Here is a 22,197-nt window from a genome sequence, read left to right on the forward strand (position 1 = left end):
TTGTCGGTTACCCTGCTACTCAAAAGGGATACAAGTGCTATTATCCCCCTGAGCGGCGAATGTTTGTTACTATGGATGTTACTTTTCGAGAAACTGAAGCTTATTATGAAAGTCGTCTATCTGATAATAAGACACCAGAATTACTTCTTCCGGATGACTTTCTATACACACCAAAAAATTCTAATGCCCAGGAGGAGTATCATAGTAATGATGTTCAGAGGGAGCTTAGTATTGAGAAAGAAGAAGAGTCCAGTGAAGAAGAGTCCAGTGTGCATTCACCACCAACTGCCCAAGTGTCTCCACCGCTTGAAGCTTCTTCTCCAGAGTCTCCTAATGGTAACAATATCTCTACTACTCCTTCCATTTCTAATCTTAATATTCCTATTGCAAAATGGAAGGGTACTCGCTCAATTGTTCCTCCTGCTCGTTACCGTTATAATATCGCTAATTATGTTTCATATAAAAATATGTCTCCATCTTATCAAAGCTTTGTAGCTGCATTAGACTCTGTCTGTATTCCTAGTACCTGGCAAAAGGCTATGGCAGAACCTAAGTGGAAGGAAGCAATGTTAGAAGAGATGACTGCTTTATCCAAAAATCAGACGTGGGATCTGGTCACTCTACCAGCTGGTAAGCATCCTGTAGGGTGTAAGTGGGTGTACACTATAAAGCAGACTCCAAAAGGCAAGGTGGAAAGTTACAAAGCTCGGCTAGTAGCAAAGGGCTACACTCAAATATATGGAGTAGACTATGATGAAACCTTTGCTCCAGTGGCCAAGATGAACTCTGTTCGAACACTGATATCATGTGCTGCTAATTTTGGCTGAAAATTACATCAGTTAGATGTGAAGAATGCATTTCTTCATGGAGATCTTCAGGAGGAAGTATACATGCAAATACTACCAGGATTTGAGACCAGAGCAACTATTGGAAAAGTCTGCAAACTAAAGCACTCACTTTATGGCCTTAAACAATCTCCTCGAACATGGTTTAATCGATTCAGTCGGACTGTAAAAGGAATGGGATATAAACAGAGTAATGCAGATAATACTCTATTATATAGGCATCTCAAGGGAAAGAAAACTATACTCTTGGTTTATGTTGATGATATTGTAATAACAGGAGATGACCATCATGAGATTAAACAACTCAAAGAAAAACTAAAGCAAGCATTTAAGGTAAAAGATCTGGGTCCACTAAGATATTTTTTGGGCATAGAAGTTGGACGATCATCCAAATATATTTTTCTGTCACAACGAAAGTATGTACTAGATTTGCTTTCTGAGACTGGGATATTGGGGTGTAAGCCTGCTACTACTCCAATAAATCAGAATCATCGAACAGTGACAGATGGTGGAGCTCCTGTTGATCGAGAAAGGTACCAGCGGTTGGTTGGAAGGTTGATATATCTTTCATATATAAGACCAGATATAGCCTATGCTATCAGTGTCATCAGTCAATACATGCATGATCTACGAGAATCACACATGGAGAGAGCTTTCAGAGTATTACGCTATCTGAAAAGATGTCCTGATCGTGGTTTGTTGTTCTCACAACACAACACCTTCCAGGTAGAGGGATTCACTGATGCAGATTGGGCTGGGTCATTGGATGATAGGCGATCTACTTTTGCATATTGTACATATGTAGGGGGTAATTTAGTTACCTGGAGAAGTAAGAAACAGTCAGTGGTGGCTAGATCATCAGCAGAAGCTGAATATAGAGCAATGGCTCTAGGCATATGTGAACTTTTTTGGCTTTAGAAGTTGCTTAAGGAATTACAACTTCTAAACAAATTTCCTCTTTGGTTGTATTGTGACAACAAAGCAGCAATTGAGATTGTAAGCAATCCAATATAGCATGATCGTACTAAACACATCGAGATTTATCGTTATTTTATCAAGGAAAAGATTAATCAGGATCAGATCTGCATTACCTATATTCGGTCTTCTGATCAGGTGGCAGATATTCTAACCAAAGGGCTTAGCTCAGTGTCTTTTTCTGAATTAATTGACAAGATGGGGCTTCGAGATATCTTTGCCTCATCTTGAGAGGGAGTTTGGAAGGATTGAACTTAATTGGAAAACTATCCAATTAAAGGTCCAGGAATTTATTCCTTAGCATATTCTTGATTATTCTCTGGCATATTCTTGTTATTCCCTATCTATATTTGGGTCTCTGGCATATTCTTGTTATTCCCTATCTATATTGGGTCTACATATTTGTATTTATAGATCCTTGTACGCACTCTTGATTGTAAGAAGAAAAAATAAAAAATAAATAGCTCTTCTCTTTTTCATCAAAGTCCACTCCAAACCTTGCTTACACTCACGCAAAGTGCTATTAGAGCAATTAGGCAGAAGATATGATCACCAGCGTTGCAGCTTTTGGTTTGTTCTCGGTTGCTCGATCGAGAATCTTGAGCGTTAAGTGAAATGGTCGTTTTTGTGACAAAGAATTTGCGTTTGAGACGTATGTAAAGAAGAGAAGGTTGAGAATAAGATCACGTGTTTGATCAAGTATATGTACATTCTGAGAGGAATTTTGCCTTCATATTCCATATGAAAATCAAAAATGCTGTGTAGGAATTTACGTGTTTCGATATTATCTAAACACCTATGATCAGGTTTGAAATTAAAAGAATTTGATGCAAAAAAAAAAAAAGAGCAGATGAATAGTTTACATATGTGGATCATCTAAATAATTCCAACAAAGGGATGTTAAAATTGAAGCAAAAGATTCAGACGGTTTTGCAAAAACAAATTGGCTTTCAACATAAAGGGAAAATACTGGCCAATTTATTTTCATTGTACTGGCTGATATCTCAATGTATATCAATTTATTCTAGCCGAGATAATAACATTCAAGATGTAATACATATGGTATAAGAAAGTCTGACACAGATAAAAAGAAGCATTCTATCTTAAGATGCATAGCAGGTGATTCAGAAGCAAATGGCAATTCCGAAGACAAGATAGACATGATAATCCTAAATAAGCTATTGTTGTCAACAGCTTTAAATCCTAGGTATATAGAATTTCTCTGATAGCTGGAGCAAGCGGATAGTTCTAAAATATACTAGCGGTTGTTCAGCATTGAAATAGGTGGGTAACCAAAAAATTCACATCATTTTGAGTGCCTGATATTATCAACTGCATCTTCTCTTTGCACTATTCTATCGTATAAGCTATATTCTCTCTCAACTTATAACCATAATTGTTATGAAAAAGTGCATATTCTCTTTACACTATTCTATCATAATTATTGCGAAAAGACATCTCACGTGGGAGAGAAGATAATCATAATTATTGTGAAAAAGTGTCTTTTCTCTTTGCACTATCCATATAAGCCATATTCCCTCTAGACTCATAACTATAATTATACACAGCCCCTCAGTCAAGAGAGAGCATGTGCGGCGCCAATATTGTGGTCATGGGTCAAGAGGTCGAATGGCTCAAATGGTTGGCTTCCGCCTCCGCATACGTGAGGTATTATCCGCTTTGATTCATGACCATCTTTAGATTTTAGTGGATCTTGGTCATTTAGAGTCTCACGATTTTATCCTTTAAAAGGTGCCTTACGTGGGAGAGAAGATTTCAATCCATATAAGCCATATTTCCTCTTGACTCATAATCGATGTGGGACTAAAAAAGTCCTCTCTATACCACAACAATAATTATGTATTATCCGTCAAGATTCTCTGATTTGGTGGGCGCATATAATGAAGATTATTAAGATATTGATTTGCTGGCATATGAATCCTGTGACATTAGATCTAACTAATTCTGGTGGTTTGTGCCTTGGTACTGCACGGAGCCAGATTCCTACCTCTGTACACAACAGAGGATAGTAGTATTTGCTTCAAGTTACTTGAGTGGGCAATTTAAACTGTAAGCAAGCAACATTTTGGAACTAGAAAGTTTTTCTCCTCTCCCAAGATTTCCCGCTTTTATTTACTTTCTTTTTCCTCTTTCTTGTATGTTGCCAAGTTCTAAATAATGGATCAAAGAACATTATTTGGTGTAATAAATATCATTAGAAATCACTAAAATGCAGAAAGTACCGGAGGGTATTGCTTCAAATTGAAATTATCCTTCAAGAATGAGAAAGTAAAACACATATAGTTGAAATCATAATTATTATGTAACAACCCCATTAATGGATCACACATAGCATTGACACCAATAGCTAGGAATTAACCGAATCATTTCCAGGAAATAACAGAATGATTTCCACTTCAAAAAAAAAAAAAGGAATAATTTGTTTGGAGGAAAAAAAAGTTCAAATACTATTTCTGCATTAAATTAGTGACTACCAGTTGTTACAGATACTAGACTCTCTGCAAAAGGAGCAACAAAGAAGTGAAGAGATCCATCCAAAAAACTCATGCAAGCTTGTTTCCATGGATATTTATCGTTTGGTGCGCCTCCAATGGCGAGCACTGCGGTCCACGTTTTGCTTCTTGGGTCAAAATAAGCCAATCTGTTGCCCGAGCTAAGCAAAATCTTTCGATCATCCGCTGCCTCAACAGTCATGAGCCCAAAATTACTGCAGTCGATATTGTACTTCTTGCTCCATGTATTGTTGCAAGCATTCAAAGCCCAAATATCCACCGTATAAGACTCAACTCGACGATCAACGTAACCCAAATCCCCTTCAAGTGCTACTAGATCAGAAGGCACGTAGTTCTCATTTGCCTTCAAGGGAGGACCTGGAACCACCCCAAATGTCTCGTCTCTTAGACTAAATTGAAGGATGGCCATTCCATGCTCTTTCTTGTAGGTTGGCCAGTAAACTACTTCACCAACCGTTGCCGGACAATTTCTAACGATAGTACAAGGAGGACCATCAATTGTTCTCCATGAACCATCGCCCAAAGTGAAGATCTCACACCCCAAATCATAGTCTTGGGTGTTCTCGTCGAAACTGCGAAGGAAGACCCTAACAACCTTGTATTTGTTCGTCGATGAGTCAAGGCCAAACCCCACGCAGTGATGAGCATGATCCGAGTAAGGTGGGCTTAAGGTCAAGAACTCTTTAGTGCTAGGATTGCAAATATGAAAAGACCTTTCTGAGAAAAGCATGATTATACCGTTGACCTGGCAAGGATATAACGCGAGCAACCTATCTTCACAAGGGAGCTTTCTCTGAAGCAGTAGTTCGGAGACGCGTGCTTCTTTCTTGTAGGAATATAGATCCACAGTCTCTTGGAAAATGTCTTGTTTCAATGGTAGGATTAGAAGGGACGGATTTGCTCTGGAACGCTTGTAATGTGAAGCTATGAAATATGGTTCGGAGATGAGAGCCAACCATGCCTTGCAAGTGGCTTTGAATCTGATGAGGGATTTGACCGGCAGCCTTGATAGTACTTCAAAGATGACGTCTTGCGAGAGAGCTTGCGCCATGAAACGAACTTATGGCCTCCAGGAAGCGAAGAAGAGCTCGAAAGAGGAGAGAAGGTAGAGAGGTAATTGCTTGCATCTGTTTCCAGGTCTCGAGCTTTAAGTAGAAATCTATCTCTTATCTTTCCTAATTTGGGTTGGTCTAGAAATAAGAGTCCAACCGAAATTGGTCTTGCTACGCCATATGTTGGCTTACGGTTGGCAGACGAGATTTAGTCGCAGCATAGTCTAATTAGGATGGAAGAAGTTACAGGATTTGGATTCTGGATCCCAGTAACGAGGAAACCAAGGCTAACGCCCATGAGCATATGTTTTGAATTATTATTGACGGAGTATATTGGCGCACTAACGGGGCCCGGATGTACCCATCTCCAGATCTATCATGTGATTCAGACGGTCCGAAACTCTGGATCTAGCAGGACTGTTTTTGTATCTTTTGGGGGCGAACGAACTGATTGTGACCTTGTGGCAAAAGAGATCCAATGTGATCAAGAGCCCTATTTTAAGGGTTCGCTTCACAGGCCTTATGCTCCGTTGCATTAATTCTTAAGCCTTCCTCGAGCGTTAATTCCCGACCCCTTCGTTTTCCATTGGATCTCCCTCTCCCACACACGGACGCGCGCGCACGTGCACACGGACTGATGGGGTTTTTGTCCTGGTGGAGGGGGAAGCGAGGCACCGCCGCGACGGGCGGCGCTGCGGCCGCCGTCTCAAATCCAGAGCCTTCGGCTCCGCCCACAGGAAATGCCGCCGCAATGAACGGGGCGGTGGAGGTGCGGCGGCCATCGGACGTGACCGTGTTCGAGTTCGGGTCGGCGATGGCCTCCGGCGATGGGGTGACGCTGGCCGGGTACTGCCCGGTCTCCGACGAGCTCGAGCCGTGCCGGTGGGAGATCCTCCCAGCTACCGGTTCCGTTGCCCCTCAGTTCCGGGTACTCTTCTGATTGATGGGCACCAGAACTCCGAAGTAATAAATTCCTGTTTCATCTCTTTTATTTCACTAGTGTTGCTTAGTGTATGCGTGTCATAATTTGGTGGAATCTCTACATTTAACTTTGGATTCTTCAAAGCTTTATTTGTTCGTGAGAAAAAAATGTTCTTGTTGGTTATTTAATATTTAAAGCTTGGTAACTTCTGATTTTTTAATCGGTAGTTATTGATTCTAACCAATAAGACAAGCTCATAGGATCTAGAGTGAGTTGCAGAAGAAGACTTTTGTTGGATGGAAACATGTCATGGCATATTCCTTCAGAGCTACAGCAGGATACGTTCTGGTTCTGGGTCGGTATTATGAAATATCTAAATTCTACCAAAAAAATATATATCTAAAACCATATAAACAAAATAGATAATTTACTATTTTTTTCCTTTTGAAAGAGATCATTTCCTACATTATGATGGGATTTGCACCATGTCCATGCCGTGGAGCTTGCAAAAAATCTCAAGCTACTGTAGCGTGATTTGGGTATGGATTGGTTATAGTACTGACATAGCTCCTGGTAATCTCTGCTTGGACGCCCTGGCAACCATTGTGAGGGAAATGTGGTAATCCAGATGTTTGATGCTTTCAAATTAGACATGGTCACAAATTTTTTTAAGAAAAAGGGAAAAGATAAAAGCATGGTTTTAAATAAACTTGCTTTCTTGATTTTAAATTTATCTAGTTCATCCAGGTCACTTGATAAGGGAAGTTTTCATAATAATGGCCTGATATCCCAAGTTGAAGCCAGGATGATGGTTGTGCCACTGGGCAGAAAAAGGAGCTTGAATGGTGGTTCTGTGTTGATAAAAGAAACATTCCTTTCAGTCCCACTTGGACTCTTTCTTTTCTTAACTAAGCTAAAAGTCAGATCATAAAACTCAGAAGGTTGCTGCAGAAAAATGTTCTGAGGTTGAAATTGAACATAGAACTTACTCTTTTAGAACATCAAAGACTTCGGAAAAAACTCAGCGATTCTGCCATGGATTTAGAGAATCTATGGTGTAGGCGCTTAAAATTCCTTAGTGCTTGCAGTTGGACTGAGATCAAGAGACCACCTTGCAATCTTTTCTAACGATAAATCTTTAAATGTTTTCAGGATTTATTGAAGACCTGATGCTCTTATAGAGGGTTTTATAAATCCTTAATGTGAGATCTCCACTAAACTGATATGGGATGTTGTATAGATGTCAAGATACCATTCCACGAAGTAAGAAATTTACTTTAGGCTGATCAGTGTGGTAGAGTTGAGTCCCTAGCAAGTGGTGCATATTAATGAAATCAGTGGTTATATGGAAGAAAATTGTATTTTACATCAAAGTTGATATTACTATTACATAGAACTTGGTCTTGCGGGAGGTACCGTCAAGTGTAGTTTATGATGTACTCATTCTTTTGAAAATACAATGCCTGTAACACCTTCTGCAAGTCTGTTGATGGAAGACTAAGTTTATGTTTGCAGGATTCTCTCTGAAGTTTATTAAAATTATATTTTATTTTCCTATTGTAAGCATCTTTTCAGTATTTCAGTAAGTATCACTAAACTTTATTGATTCTACCACAAGGGTTTCTTTGATAGAAATAATTTACCAATTTTGTTTTCTTAACAACAAAAAATATCATTTGGGACCATGACATACCAATTTTCCTTTATCTGTCTTTCTGATGCCAAGAGCTCAAACAAAAGCAGCGGCTGCAGCAAGATTTGATGGAGGAAATTCATGTTTTTTTTTAATATAAATATAAAGGGAGGAAAAAAAATCTACCCAAATTTATTAATAAAAAAGAAAAGTACAAAAGAGAGTGCGAAAAGAGGAAAGAAAAGCCCCAAACATCCCAACAACATTTGAATTTCAAATTTAAATTTCTCCCAACATAAATTTGAATTCAATTCTCCCCAAATTTCTGTCAATTGTCATTTAAAATTTGCATTTTGAATTTTGAAACTGAGGAGCTTGATCTTGCCGCTGAAGAAGAGCATAGGCGAGAAAAGAAGCAACTGATCGGACCATATGCCTAGACTCTATCGAGAGGTAGGGAGGGAAAAAAAATGCACATCAACCGTCTACCTTCGTGAAAGGGAAAAAAAGAGGAAGAAGTCACATATCTATCTCGATGGTCAAGAGAGGAGAAGAAAAGCTTCCAACTTACTCTCGAAGAGAAAGAAGTAATCGGTTGGACCGCATGTCTAGATACCGTCGAGAAGAAAAGAAGATATATATCGACCATCCAACATCGAGAAAAGAAAAAGTAAAGAGAAAGAATACTATGACACCAACAAAAATGGAGAAAAAGGAGGAGGAGAAGATCCCAACCCTAATACGAGGGGAGAAGAGAAGCAGTGTTGTTGGCAATACAGGGAAGCATACAGAACCTGGACAACAAGGACAATGGCACAGTTTCAGAATGCATTTGACACGATAATAAGGCAATGATGTATATTCATAAACCTATTCAGTATTCATGCATTAATGATTTCATGATGCACATGTCCTTGCCTCTCTGTTATTATAAACTACTCATATACATGGAAATTAAAGAGCGCTCCCTTTACATTCTAATTTGATTCCTGTCATTTCAGTTGTAAGCAAATCAAAGTGGCAACATTCACAAGCTGTCAATCTTTTGATGTACTTTATTTTAATCCCATTTCCTTTGTATTTGATTTTATTATAGTTTATTTCTTTAGATATTTAGTTCACGACGTTTTGCGGGAAAGCTTAATTCGAGTGCATATTGGAGATGTCCTATGAACTCCCGTTCAACTTTGTGATGAGGTAGTACGAGTGTTTTGAAGTTAGCGGATGTGCTTTGTCAGTTTAAACTGAATAGATTTCCTATAGTGAGATTTTAATTTCCAAGCACCCTACACCGAATAAATTTACCATGTAGCCTCCTCACGTTGAGCAGACCGTCGTGTACCGCGGATATGCCGGCGTAGGAATTTGCTCAAAATGGTATGTTCTCCATGAACTCCTATAAATTTCTTAACTTCAAGGACATGAGATGTCCTGTCTTAAAATTTATTAGGAAGGCACCAATCCAAAAAATATGAAAATATTCCTTTGGATAGCAACGAAGAATAAGCTGCACACAGAGGAAGTTCTCACAGAAATGGATGGAACATTAGTTCTGGGCCTTCTGGCTCTATTTGTGTTGGAGCTAATATGGAGTATGCGAATCACCTTTTATTTAAATGTCCTTTTGCAGAGAGATTCTATGGATCATAATCAAATTGCACCTGCATTTAAAAGGGAGACCAATTGCACTTCATGACTAAAACAGCCTGGAGAAAGGAGAAAGAAGAACAAAAAGGTAATGGCGACAATGAAGTTGCAAATCAACTAGCTGCTATGACTTGCTGAAAAATTTGGAAGGAGACAAACACACTTCTTTTCCTGAACAAGAGAGGAACCACTATGTTGCTATGCAGAAGACGCTTCCTTTATTTCACAACTAGAGCCATATTTGCCCGTCTAAAATGGAGATTTTGCATCAAAACCTGTAGACAACACTGCAATCCTGGGCACATCCTAGGAACAATTGATTCTTTTTTTTCTAAATTGCAGTGTACTTTGGATCATGGCTGAAATTTGTCTCCGTTAGCTGATTATTGCCATATTCTTTAAATTTGTTGTTCTCTGTATCCCCGTAAACTTTGTAAAATTGTTCTCTATTTCCTTAGTAAACCAGGGATAGCTTTTTATTCTTCTCCTCTTTCACTCTGTAAATATCTGATTACTGAATAAATGCTGATGGCCTTTGTGCCTCCCTTAAATCTCAAAAAAAAAATATAAACTGGGGCCAGCATCATGCTGCCTCCATTCCCATCAGGAAAAAAAAATGTGGACATCGAGATAGTTCTATATGTTATCTTCTTTCAGTCTTCATTATATTTTTAGAATAAAAGTATGCTGTAAATGTCGATCATTGCCGTCATTCATACATATTCTTATTCCTTGGGCTCCACAGCATTTTTTTGGTGAATGTTGCCCTCTGAGATATTCTTTGGGATTTTTATTCCAATGAAGTTATCGTTGTCAATGTATGCCTCCATTTTTCTCCAATTTGCATTTTCCGGTAACTCGAGGCGCCTGACATATCCATGCTCCCACCAGCGGCCAGTCTTCCAGTCTCTCGAATCTGATTCTCGGCCCCTCCACTTCCCAGTGATCTCAATCACCTTCCCCTTTTCACCACATATCTCTACATCACAATTCCTTGCACCTACTGGAAAAAACCCGTGAAAATGTTAATTTTGCATAGCAAGATCATTCCCATTTCACAAGTCATCCATTCTTCATCACTCCTATAGTTGTGTTTCTTGTCATCAGTTTTATGTGTTTCATCTTGTGTATTAGTTATTGGTTATCTCAAATGAGAAGGTAAAATAATTGTTTCTTTTATGGTTTGACTCCCTGGGTATATTTGCAATTAATCAGCAGTAATAATAGAAATGGATTTGGAAGCAAGGATGAGAGAAAGGAAAACCTAGAAAATGAAAGAAAGCACCAAAACTTAAGAAGCATTAGATAAAGAACTAACAAACTTGATTTGTTGTGTTAGTAGCTATTCTTATGGTGTTCTAAATTAACATGATTCTAATATGCAAGTTTTGAGGAGCAGAAACTGAACAGAACGCTAATTAGTTAAGTGATAAGCAGTGCAAACGAATTGATGGTAGCTATAACAAGAGTATGTAAACAGTGGAAAGATCAAAAGCATCTGTAAGTGCAGGGTGGACGCAACTACAAGTTTTTGGCAACAAATATATGGGGAGTTTTGCAAATCAAAAATATATACATGGAGAGGTACTTTTTATGTAAAGGAGAGTTTTTTTTTTTGGACTGTATAGAGCATTCTTAAAGGACTTGCAATTCTTTCAGAACTACTAATTATTTCTTCATATTTGTAAGGTGAGTTTTGAAGACTACCTGGTAATTCAGCTCTCACGAAATACTCTGAATCTGTTTCATCCCAATCAACACTAGTTTTGGAGGCACTCCTGAGACCTGCGAGTAGAGTTGCTGAATCAAACTCCCAGAGCGGGAAGGCATCAGCAGGGTCGAAGAATTTCCCAAACAACAGTGGGCTAAAGAGGGAACCCTCTCCGAAGACCTTTCTAGCTGCGTCCCCACCTCGAGCAATGAAGGAATCAAATGCGTCTTCACTCAGTGACACGCGCCATTTCTGTGAGTCTTGATCGCCCGGTCTCACTTCAAGCACCCTTCTGGGCGACATTGCCGAGCTTTGGCAAGAGAGCTGCATACTGGATTCTGCTATATAGTGGTAAGGCTTTTTTTTTAAAGGAAAGCAGAGGACAGATTCCTTATGGATTGCTTCAAGAGAATATTTCCAGAGCTTTCCCTGGCTATCGACATGTACCTTGCCGGGTCCACGACAATTAGACAATCGAGTGAGCCACAACCTTGTGATCGTATATTCTAGAACACTAAATCGTGCAGCTCTGGAAGGTTCTCGGCAACGTCCCTTACATGTGATCGGCGGCCACCTGGCTTCCGTGCCTTTTCTTGGTCATAGATACCTTTCAGATAGCGTTCCTCATCAGTTCCCTTCGAGAAAGCATTAAATCTTATGGGCTTCTTCTTAGCAACTGGAGAACGGTGATTACCTTAACCATGGGGTTAATCAGAAGATCATCTGGGGAAAAAGGGTCAAGGGACAACGAAGACCAGAGCGGCCTTCGCAGCGATAAATGAAGGTAGCAGGTTGATCATAATGCCGAGTATTCTTGTCATTCGGCTTGTTCTTGCGTAAATAGACTGCTCGTTGAAAGCAGAAGCAGTAGAGGCTGACGTGAGGAAGACCCAAAAGCCCGAGGTAGATCCGATCTCTCTGTAAGGAATGAACTAACAGCATCCCCATGAATGCTCTATGGGAAAAGCAGTTGACGAGTGGCATCGGAAGATAGCGGTCCGGACCTTGCCGACAGCGCCGATGTGCACCACTTGCTGCTCCACCATGATGGATGCCCCATCAAGTGGGGAGACCAACTACCGAGTATTGGAGTTTGACCAACGCCCACCGGAGGCCTGATGAGGTTGAGTTGCCAAATTCGCGGTGGCCTTGAGGTGCTCACAGGACCGGAAGTGAAGCCGCCGCAGGAGTGGAGGAGGAGGTTGGGATAGCAGAGCTTCGTCATGCCAAATAGAAACACCTTACCCTGGCTTCATGGCTCCGAGCCTGGAGGGAATTCGGGCGGCCGAGGCTATGTTCATGGCTGCAGCTTTATCCCCGTACTCCCAGGGCAACCAGGATAAATGCATCGGATGAGCACCAGTCTCGATTGCATCCGTCGTCGGGGAACGAAGTTGGAAGCAACAGCAACAGATGGAAGTCGTGGTCCAGGTTCCATGTGCATTTGAGATCCCGAGCCAGGAACTCCGGCGACGGTCGAAAAACCATGCTTCCACGATTCTCGCAACCGGTTAAGCAACAACGCGCACTCAGTCGGTCAACGTTGCTCGACGTCGGAGACTGGGTAATGCATCGAGGGCGAGCCGCTCCCCAGGGGATGGAGGCCCAGGGACGGTGTTCAACCACGGCAGCGGAGCTTGTAGGCTTCTCGAACCCAGTGGAGGGGAGGAGGAGCCCTAAGTTTGGAAGCCGGGCTTGCTGGAAGCAGGTCAGCAGTCGGCGGCGTCCTCACGGCCTAAAATCGCCCTAGGTCGCTTGCTCTCCATCTCCGCCACGTTAAAGTCCCATCTGCTCTTGAAACGAGGAATGGCGTTAATCATGCACCATAAAAACAGAACGGAAGTACCCTTCATTTCTAGGTCGCTGTAGGAGGGCATAGATAGGATCTTACTGATCAACAGAAAGATCAAAGGCTCCTCACAGAGCCTCTGGATTGGCTCATCCTCCTGACTCTCGTACTCAAGCAAGGCCAAACCAAAGCTCTGAGATATTTCATCTAAGAAAAAACATTCTGCTGCCTTCGTAGCTTGTTGGATATCAAATGGGGAACAAATTTTCGCGGAACTACACAACTTTTTTTTCCCTTTTTTTTTTGGGCTACATGGAATCCATTTCCTCAAACAATAGCAGTTTTGTGTTCACCTTAACAGAGCTGAATTTAGGAGACCGAATAGCCTAGCCTAATTGAGTGCCATACTCCGCTGCTGCTGAGAGATGCGCGCTGTTTTTGGGTCCTCTGAATCTGCGCAGCTGCAACTCCTAGAAAGCCTGTGGATCTCAAATCTTGGGTTGTTCAGCTTCCTGGAGTCCAACGCTATGTAGTTCCATGGCTGCGTAGCTTTTGAATCATCCCTGGTACCTTAGTTTAGTGAGTCTGGAAAATCTTAGCATATAATTCTCGTGCACCCTTCGGGAAAAAAAAAAAAAAAGAAACAACTATTCCATGAGATGTTATAATAAAAAAGCCTTTCCTCCACTTTGAATGCTTTTCCTGAGCCCAAGGGGATCAAACTCACAATGTCCTTTTCGAAGCAGCTGCATCATAACCCTGTCTTCAGATTCAAACTATGGCTTAGATATTCTATAGCATCCATTCAGAATGGAGCGAGGAGACTGTGACCCCTAACATCTGCTCTTTTGACCTTCTTTATGCTCTGGTTCATCAGCAGGGTAGTAGAGAGGGGATGATGCGATACCTCGTTTCCCTGATATCCTGACTTTTGATTTGCTCGTCTACGAGGGTTCTGCTGTGAAATTGCTTTTGCTTTCTTCGTTTGGACCGTAATTGGTATATTGCCTTTTATTGCCCATGTTTTGATCTTTGATGAAGCTCGACTTGCCAAACTTACGCATGCACATCCGAAATGTGAGGTATCCATGGTTTGGCGCAAGGGAGGAAAAAAAAAGAATTTCATTTTTTTTTTTTCCATTTGACTTAGTTTCTTATTCTAGAGATCTTTAGTTGTATCTTGTTAGCTTGCTAGTTCTTTTTGTCAAATTTGCTTGCATGGCACAGAAAGGCCTATAAATGAATGAACAATTGACAAATTCACCCTCTCTGTTTTTGTCGCGTCTTTCTTTTAGTTTTCTTGATTAAGAAATTGCCTTGATTATTATCATAAACAAAAGTAACTTATGAGGCTTGGTTCTTTCCAACTGATTAATGCCAATCTGATGTCTAAGATGATGTTTTATTTTTCGTTAAGCTCATTTCATGCAATTACTACTAGATACGTCATTGTAAGGGGACAAATCTTGATATAGACACATGCATGTGAAATATTAACACTTATTTACGTAAGCTGAACAGAGGACCACATGCAAAAGTCCCTTATCGGATCATCCACTTTATTCAATGGTTACACCCATCAAGTGTTCAGATGATACGTATAATCTTATCAGAACCAAACCCTAATTTTATATGTTAATGTCATATCCTCTGAATTATATGTGGAATATTCTGGTTATTATGTGCAGATCTGCTATGTCACCCTCAATGTCTTGGTCATGTTTTCCGAATCATATATTACTAGTTATTGTAGTCTTGTTAGCAAAGTTTAATTCCTCTTGTCTCACCACCTTCCTAGTCTAACCAGTTAACATGCCATGGGAAAGCCACTGATATCCCGCCACCTCCCTCTTTGACCCAACTTTCCATTGGTCATTTGTTTCACACTGGCTCTTGATGGGTGTGTGATACCAAGCTTTCCTTCTTCTCTATGAGAAGGAATCCAAGCAAAAAGAAGCAAAGGTGAAGCTAAGGCAGAGATGGAAGCATCTTTACAAAGTAAAGCTCTATGGACCTTTCATCATAACATATAAATATAAATCTCTCCTCTTTTACTTTATACACATTCCCACACGAAAGAGTTCTTTACATCGAAAACATAAACAACCCCTAGTATCAGTATTCATCCTCATCCTCTCTATCATTCAGTTATCAAGCCTGTTAACAATGGGAAGGTCAGGAGGTGTGATCATCTGCCTTTTGATTTTGAGCATGGATATAGTTGCCGGTATACTCGGAATCGAAGCTGAGATAGCTCAAAACAAGGTACGTCTCCTTCCTCTTCTTCCTCTTTTTTGTGATATAAAGTGATAAAATTTAGGACTGTAGAAAAATCTTACAGTAGCCCATGATAAGAACAATTAAAGAATAAGAATTCGTAATTCTGTCCTTTGATGAAACTGTGTCTTCAATCATAATGTTATTCGTGTTTTGTTGCAGGGGAAGTACCTGAGGGTGTTCATCCTTGAGTGCAAAGAGCCAGTCCGTCAGGCTTACAAGCTTGGACTTGCAGCAGCTGTGCTTCTGGCATTAGCTCATGCCATCGCAAATGTGCTTGGTGGATGCAAGTGTATCTGCTCCAAGGATGAGTTTGTCAGGTCTTCTGCTAACAAGCAAATGGCTGCAGGAACCCTGATTCTCTCATGGTAATTTTTCTAGCTTCTCTTTGTTCAGAAGATCCTAGCTTTAACATTACGAGCGTTAATTTCTTGACGGGGAAAAGAATTATACTTTACCAGCATGAACAAAAAGTTTCATTCTACTTAATTTCAAGGAGTGTCAATAAAACAGACACACACACCGAGAAGTGGGGTGGGGAGGAAAGATCTCTCTTTGCATAGGTAATATATATAAACCTTGCTTGCATAAGTGAATATTGAACCCACTCATAATTGATGTATATAGCTAATATACGGTGTGACGGGATAAATACAGCTCAGTCATTGGGGCTAATTAGGTCTTCCCCCTTAGATATTATTGTACTGATCTTGGAAGTGCTGGAGTGGGAGGCATAGCCACTCAATTTTATTACAAACTAGAACAAGTCTATGATTCAAGAAAGAGATACAGAGAAGATTTAGATGCGATTCTGGGTTGGAGGTAGCCTACGTCAACAAACTCTCTAGAATACCGAGTTGACTGAAGGAGGGGCTTCCTTGATAGAGCTTGGTGGCGGACAGAAGCTCCTTCTGTGGGGGCAAGAGGGTCCAAGCGTGGAAGAAGGAGGTGCCTCTCGATCGCAGTCGACGCTGGTGCTGCCTTCTTCTGGAGTACTCTAGCATCCCACTCCTTCCAGCATGCCCAGAGGACAGTAGCTGCTAGCATATCGAATCCAGGCCTCAAGAGTTTAGGTATTTCCTTCTTCTTCCAATCAGCCCAGAAGTTCCTGACTCCAGATGCATAGGAGTAATCCCCAACAAACCAAGCAGTATAGACTAGATATTTTTAGAGAAGAGGCAGTTGGTTAGGGAATGATTGATAGTTGCAGAAGGATTATCACAACATTCACAGCCACCAAGACTGGACCCAGGTTCCTGCTCAGGTTGGCTCTTGTATTGAGCTTGTTTTCAAAAGTCACATAGAGAAAGCACTTTAGTCTTGATTTCCCACAGTGGTAGTGAAAGGGCATCTCAAGCCTCTGTTGTTAGTGAATGTGTATAGAGACAGATGACTTGTGTTGAGGGTGTGCGAGAATATTGTTCCCTCCGTATCTGATCTTATCCGTGCAGTTGGAGACCCTAAGCCCCTTAAGAAGATGAGATAGAGAATTAAACTCTATAGCTGCCTGATTGTCTATAAAAGCTCTAATTTTGACGGACCATTTTCTTGTTCTGAAATTCCACTGCGATGCAACTGAAACACTTCCCTTCATGGAGAAGTTATAGACATGAGGGAAAGAATGCGCAGAGGATTTTTACTGTCTGAATTTAAATTTGGATTTTGGCTTTGCTTCATTTTGTGATCATTTTTACTGACCCTACAAGCTCATCACTTTTGAGTCAGGATCATCGTCATTGTTGGATTTGCAATGTTGATCATGGGAGCGATAGCGAACTCCAGGTCAAGAGTTTCTTGCAGCCTTGTTCATCGCCATTTCCTTTCGATTGGGGGGATCTTGTGCTTCGTTCATGGACTATTTTGTGTAGCTTATTATGTGTCTGCTGATGCAACAAGGCGAGAATAGGAAAAAGATGTACAGGAACAACGAATCTCATTGGGATCCATTCTTGATCACCTGCTGTCCAAGATCCGAGAGAAATTGTTAGTGCAATGAAGTAGACTAGATCTCCAAGCGTGCTTTGTTTCAACAACTAAATGTTTTTATGAAACAAGAAGATAGGCTAACTCAAAAAAGGGAAAAAAAAAAGGTTCTCTCATATAATGCTAGGATTTGTTCACTCACATGTTCCATGTGTCTTTTTGGACACTTCGGTAAGGATATTTTATGTATGAGCTTCTGTTACATCCTCTTGGTTTGGACCCTTCATGTTCTTATTTTTTTTAATCTCTTTGCTTCCTCCATTTACGCTCCGAGAAGAAGTATATATATACGTAAGATGTATCTCTCAGAATTTGGTTCTAGCTAGCTGATATTGATTTCTGAGAAGAACAATGAAGTCACAACCACCCATTATAAAAATATATGATAATTATTTGGATCAAAAACCGGAGAAACACCTCATAAGGTTGAAATTTCTTACAATCCCTTCTTCCTTACCTTCATATAGGCCGAAATTTCTATTTGATGAACAAATGCAAGCATGCCAGTATGGTCCATCCGTTCATTTTTTTCTTATGTCTCTATGTCTGTCTGTTCATAGTATTGCTCCTTAGCATCGAATAGTCCACATCTGCTTTCCTGTTTTTCAATTACATAATTTTTTATTTTGATGTAAGAGATGATAAGCCACCCAATATTATTAAGCTAAACGGACATGATTGCAAATGTGTTCGAAGGGAGCTTCATGAACTTCATTCAAGAGGGACAAATATTCAAAATAACAGTGCAGAGATTCAATTCTTCATCATGCCAATAGATGTCTCTATTTCATCCCCATGTTCAAAGATGTATTAAGGTGTCCTTGCCATCTTCACGACCATGTTAGCAAGCTGCCATGGAAGTTGCGTTCGCAGGTACTCCCTGTTCAACTCCTTCCATGAGTGGCTGAACAAGCTACTTATGTATTTTATTGAAGTCTCCTCAGTTTCTCCGGTTTTTATTCATTAGCACTGAACTGATTTGAGTGCATCTCCTCTCTCCATGTCACCCTTCAAAAATTAACATAAAATTATCATCTTATGATTACTTTGTAAACAAAAGACGTGAGAATTAAACAAGAGACTAATACAAAATTGGTATTGCACAAACAGGACATGAAGCCCTCTTCTGCATAACTATATCATATATTTTTAAATGGTTTAACTAGCTTGGTAAAATTATTGGATATTAGATACAATTTATTTGTGTTTAAATCCCACTCTCATCTTGATCTCAAGAAAGCTTCCTTTTATCCTAGTTCTTGGAATATAGGATAATCTAGTTATTCACCCATTATTATGTTTGGTGTGGTTGATTATTTTAGAATATAAATTTTTATGAATCATGGTAGAGTTGTCTGTAATAATCACTATGGTAGCAGAGAGGGTGGACCAAGATAATGGTGAGAACAACACCAACAAAGTGGCATCGGTGGTAGCGATGAAAGATAGTGGTGGTGGTGATGGCAGCTAACAAGCTTAAAATAAAATTTATTTTTATTTAAAAAATAAAAATTATTTTAATTTTCAAAAATTGGTTAGCTAAATAGATTTGTCACGGTTCAGCCCATCGGGCTCTTGGGCCTAGCAAATCCTGTAGAGCCCAACAAGAAGCCCGACGGGGGAGGGGGAGAAAGACTCCTAACCGGAGTCCTCTTTCTCTCCGGCTCTAGTAAAATCGGATCGATAGAGTCCGATTAGGGGTAGAAAATCACCTCTATAAAATTTTCCTTTCCTCCTCTAAGACTAGTCACGATGAGCACCGGATTTTTTCTTTTATTTTTCTCAAATTTTTTTTTTGAAGCCGCGGATGTCCTCAACCTCTCCCATTTTTTTCGTTCAAAAATAATCTCTAATGTCATTTTTGTTGAACATAAATCATGTAGTCCTTAGATAACATCCATCCTAAATCAACCTTTTGTTGATTTTTGAATAAGTTAATGTATAATAGTGTAATGCATACGCGAAGCATCTCAAAAATATATAATTTTTTTTACATCACATCCAAGCCAAACCCCATGATCATCGACTTTTGGTTGTTTCTAGGGTTGAGAATATCCAAACTATTTAGATTTTGATCGAGACATATTTTAAAGACAAGTAGCATTAAAGCCAATCCCTCAATTATAATGGTTTTGTAATGTAAAGTGACGGCACTAGGCGTCCAAGTGAACGGTGCTGATTAATATTCTTCTTTTTCTTAAAAACATTTTAATAGGCAACTTTGTTGACATGCTTCCAGATTTAGAGTTGCAATAGTTTTGTGCACAAATTTTTGTACATACCACCAACTACACTTATATAAATGGAAGATTCGAATGGATATATTTATTTTCATAGACTTTAATTAAAAATATAACCATTAAAATGCTAAAAACATCTCACATATAATGATTTGGACTGGGCCTTCTAATTGACCACTTTGTTTAATATCATTCCCAACCCAATCTAGCATGCAGACATACAGCAATTAGATCTGAAAACACACCAAATACTATTATATCTATATCTGTATTTATTTTATTTAATGAATACAAGCTACGAATATTGAATACATGTAAAAATTTATATCTATATTTATTTTAAATAAATATAGATATCAATAGAATATTAAAAAATATGGATATAAATAGAGCTATAAATTGGATAATAAAACTTTATGACCACAGATCTAAAGATATTACTGGGTGAATGATAAATTGAATTGGTAGTATATGAATATGATTATTTATTTTTTTTATGAGTATTATATAAAATTAAATAGATTATAAATAAAATCAGATATTCAGATATAGATCAGATAGTTGTTTATCTGTATTTATATTTTTTTTTTAATAAATATAGATATAAATAGAAATGTTAATTGGATATTTTTTATTTATATAAATTTAAATATAAAAATAAATTTAGATGAATATGATCTGATGGGCTTTCCCTCCAACAGCAACCCATATCATTCCCGGTCCAATTAATTACCCAGATCGATCGCTGTCCATCACCCCCGAAAATCTCGTATGCCGCATCAAGATACGGATATATGAATCGTGAAATCAAAACCGTCCATTTGAGCAAGGGACGGTATGATGAATAAAACCCCTCCAAACCGACTCCGCCGCGGCGCCGCCTCCAGGTCCTTGCGGCGCCAGGAAGCCCCTCCCGGATCGCGATCCAGCCGTCCACTTACTTGTCTATCTGACGGACCACATCGCGATCCGTGTGGTGTCACGTGATTGGCCCTTGCTCTTCACCGGTGCACTATATAATGGGCTGATCGAAACGTCCAAACTAATCACCTCCCTTTTCTTGGTCTCGGGGTCACGGATTATTTCTAGGAGCAATGGCGGGCAGAGGTAAGACGCTATCGTCGGGGTCGAAGAAAGCCACGTCAAGGAGCAGCAAGGCTGGGCTCCAGTTCCCCGTCGGCCGTATCGCTCGCTTCCTCAAGTCCGGCAAGTATGCAGAGCGCGTCGGCGCCGGTGCTCCAGTCTACCTTGCCGCCGTCCTCGAGTACCTTGCCGCCGAGGTTGGTTCTTCTCTTTTCTTTTGCTCTCTTCTCCCTTGGGTTTTTGAGTTGCTGCATTTCTAGAATACGGTTTTGTTCTTGTTGGGGTTTGGGTTTTTCTTTTGTTCGAAATCTTTTGTTTGCGATTACTTTCTTTGTTTGTTTCGGAATTTAAGGGTAATTTACTGAAATTTGCCTAAGGCACCGTAGTTAATTATAGAGTTTTATTTGAGAGATAGTTCTTTATATTATTGCGTGAGCTTTTCTTCAAAGATGCCTTTTCTTGCCCTTCAGTTCCTCTCTTAATCTTCGAAATTGCCATTATGAAGCGGTAATCGCGGTAAATAAGTTACCTAATTGTACTTTTTTTTTTCAACTGGAGGTATCTGAATTCCAAAATTTTCAGATTAAATCGTTCTTATTTGAATTTGTCGAGTTCGTGATTGCCCCTCTTTGTGTTTAGGGTTTTTTCCCCCTAACCATGTATCTTGGTTTTCGGAGAAACCGACTTCGACCAAAGTCGGCAACTTATTTCTCGTTTCTTCACACGTGTCTAAAGGTAATTTTCTTTGGCGGAGGAATATTAAAATATTAGATTTTCTTTGTTCCGGAGCAGGTTTTGGAGTTGGCGGGAAATGCGGCGCGTGACAACAAGAAGACTCGGATCGTGCCGCGGCACATCCAGCTAGCGGTGAGGAACGACGATGAGCTGACCAAGCTGCTGGGTTCCGTCACCATCGCTAGCGGTGGCGTGATGCCCAACATCCACAACCTCCTTCTCCCCAAGAAGTCTTCCTCCGGCAAGCCCTCCGCGTCCGACGAGAGCTGAGCCGTCGCCGGAGTTCGGCCTCCTCATCTCTCTCTTAATGGGCCCCACGTGCTCTCTCTAACTAGGTGTCTTGTGTTCATGGTTGGCTTAGTTTAGGTTTAGATCGTGGACACGGTTATGATAGGTGTTAGTTGCTCATGGTTGTGAATACGGCTTTAATATGATGATAGGTTGACTGAATGCCTAGGCGTTCATGGTCTTGTTTTCTTGTGAATTCTCTTCTATTTGTCTTCTTTAATGAAAATCTCGAACGCGAGAGATTTACTTGGAAATTTTAAGTCTCCTTTGTTGGGATGCATGGGTTCATGGTCGGTCCTGGAACTACTGCTGATTAATTTTAATATTGTTTATGTGTGGAATGATTTGGGTGCACGTATTTTACTATAGAAAGGAGACATAGACTTGGTGCCATCTGCACTAGCATTAGCATGACTGGTGAGGTTTGGTCACATTTGGTGTTTATATCTGTGTGGTTAACTCTCCGTGTGTTCATCCTTGTTG

The 22,197-nt window shown here is 40.0% G+C and overlaps 5 protein-coding genes across 5 annotated transcripts; 3 read left to right on the forward strand and 2 right to left on the reverse strand.

The window, feature by feature from the left end:
- Positions 1-4,304: 4,304 nt before the first annotated feature.
- On the reverse strand, positions 4,305-5,687 carry LOC105050406 (F-box protein CPR1-like). The gene has a single exon (XM_010930407.2). The coding sequence runs from the start codon at positions 5,403-5,405 to the stop codon at positions 4,305-4,307; it is 1,101 nt and encodes a 366-aa protein (XP_010928709.1). The 5' UTR covers positions 5,406-5,687.
- Positions 5,688-5,874: 187 nt separating this feature from the next.
- Positions 5,875-9,688, forward strand: LOC109505712 (uncharacterized). Its single transcript, XM_073252334.1, has one exon. It carries the CDS (start codon positions 6,044-6,046, stop codon positions 6,344-6,346), a length of 303 nt encoding a protein of 100 aa, XP_073108435.1. The 5' UTR covers positions 5,875-6,043; the 3' UTR covers positions 6,347-9,688.
- Positions 9,689-10,239: 551 nt separating this feature from the next.
- On the reverse strand, positions 10,240-11,695 carry LOC105050143 (22.3 kDa class VI heat shock protein). The gene is made up of 2 exons (XM_010930046.4): positions 11,316-11,695; positions 10,240-10,611 (listed from the first exon to the last, which is right to left on the reverse strand). The coding sequence occupies exons 1-2, from the start codon at positions 11,647-11,649 to the stop codon at positions 10,334-10,336; spliced, it is 612 nt and encodes a 203-aa protein (XP_010928348.2). The 5' UTR covers positions 11,650-11,695; the 3' UTR covers positions 10,240-10,333.
- Positions 11,696-11,792: 97 nt separating this feature from the next.
- On the forward strand, positions 11,793-17,563 carry LOC105050150 (protein DESIGUAL 2). The gene is made up of 4 exons (XM_073252333.1): positions 11,793-15,106; positions 15,257-15,373; positions 15,548-15,753; positions 17,111-17,563. Exons 2-4 carry the CDS (start codon positions 15,275-15,277, stop codon positions 17,289-17,291), a joined length of 486 nt encoding a protein of 161 aa, XP_073108434.1. The 5' UTR covers positions 11,793-15,106; positions 15,257-15,274; the 3' UTR covers positions 17,292-17,563.
- A 3,084-nt stretch (positions 17,564-20,647) lies between these two features.
- On the forward strand, positions 20,648-21,968 carry LOC105050157 (probable histone H2A.1). The gene is made up of 2 exons (XM_010930069.4): positions 20,648-20,888; positions 21,484-21,968. The coding sequence occupies exons 1-2, from the start codon at positions 20,703-20,705 to the stop codon at positions 21,694-21,696; spliced, it is 399 nt and encodes a 132-aa protein (XP_010928371.1). The 5' UTR covers positions 20,648-20,702; the 3' UTR covers positions 21,697-21,968.
- The last annotated feature ends 229 nt before the right edge of the window (positions 21,969-22,197 follow it).

The sequence above is a fragment of the Elaeis guineensis genome, chromosome 2 (assembly GCF_000442705.2).
Source record: "Elaeis guineensis isolate ETL-2024a chromosome 2, EG11, whole genome shotgun sequence".
Classification (NCBI taxonomy): Eukaryota; Viridiplantae; Streptophyta; class Magnoliopsida; order Arecales; family Arecaceae; genus Elaeis; species Elaeis guineensis.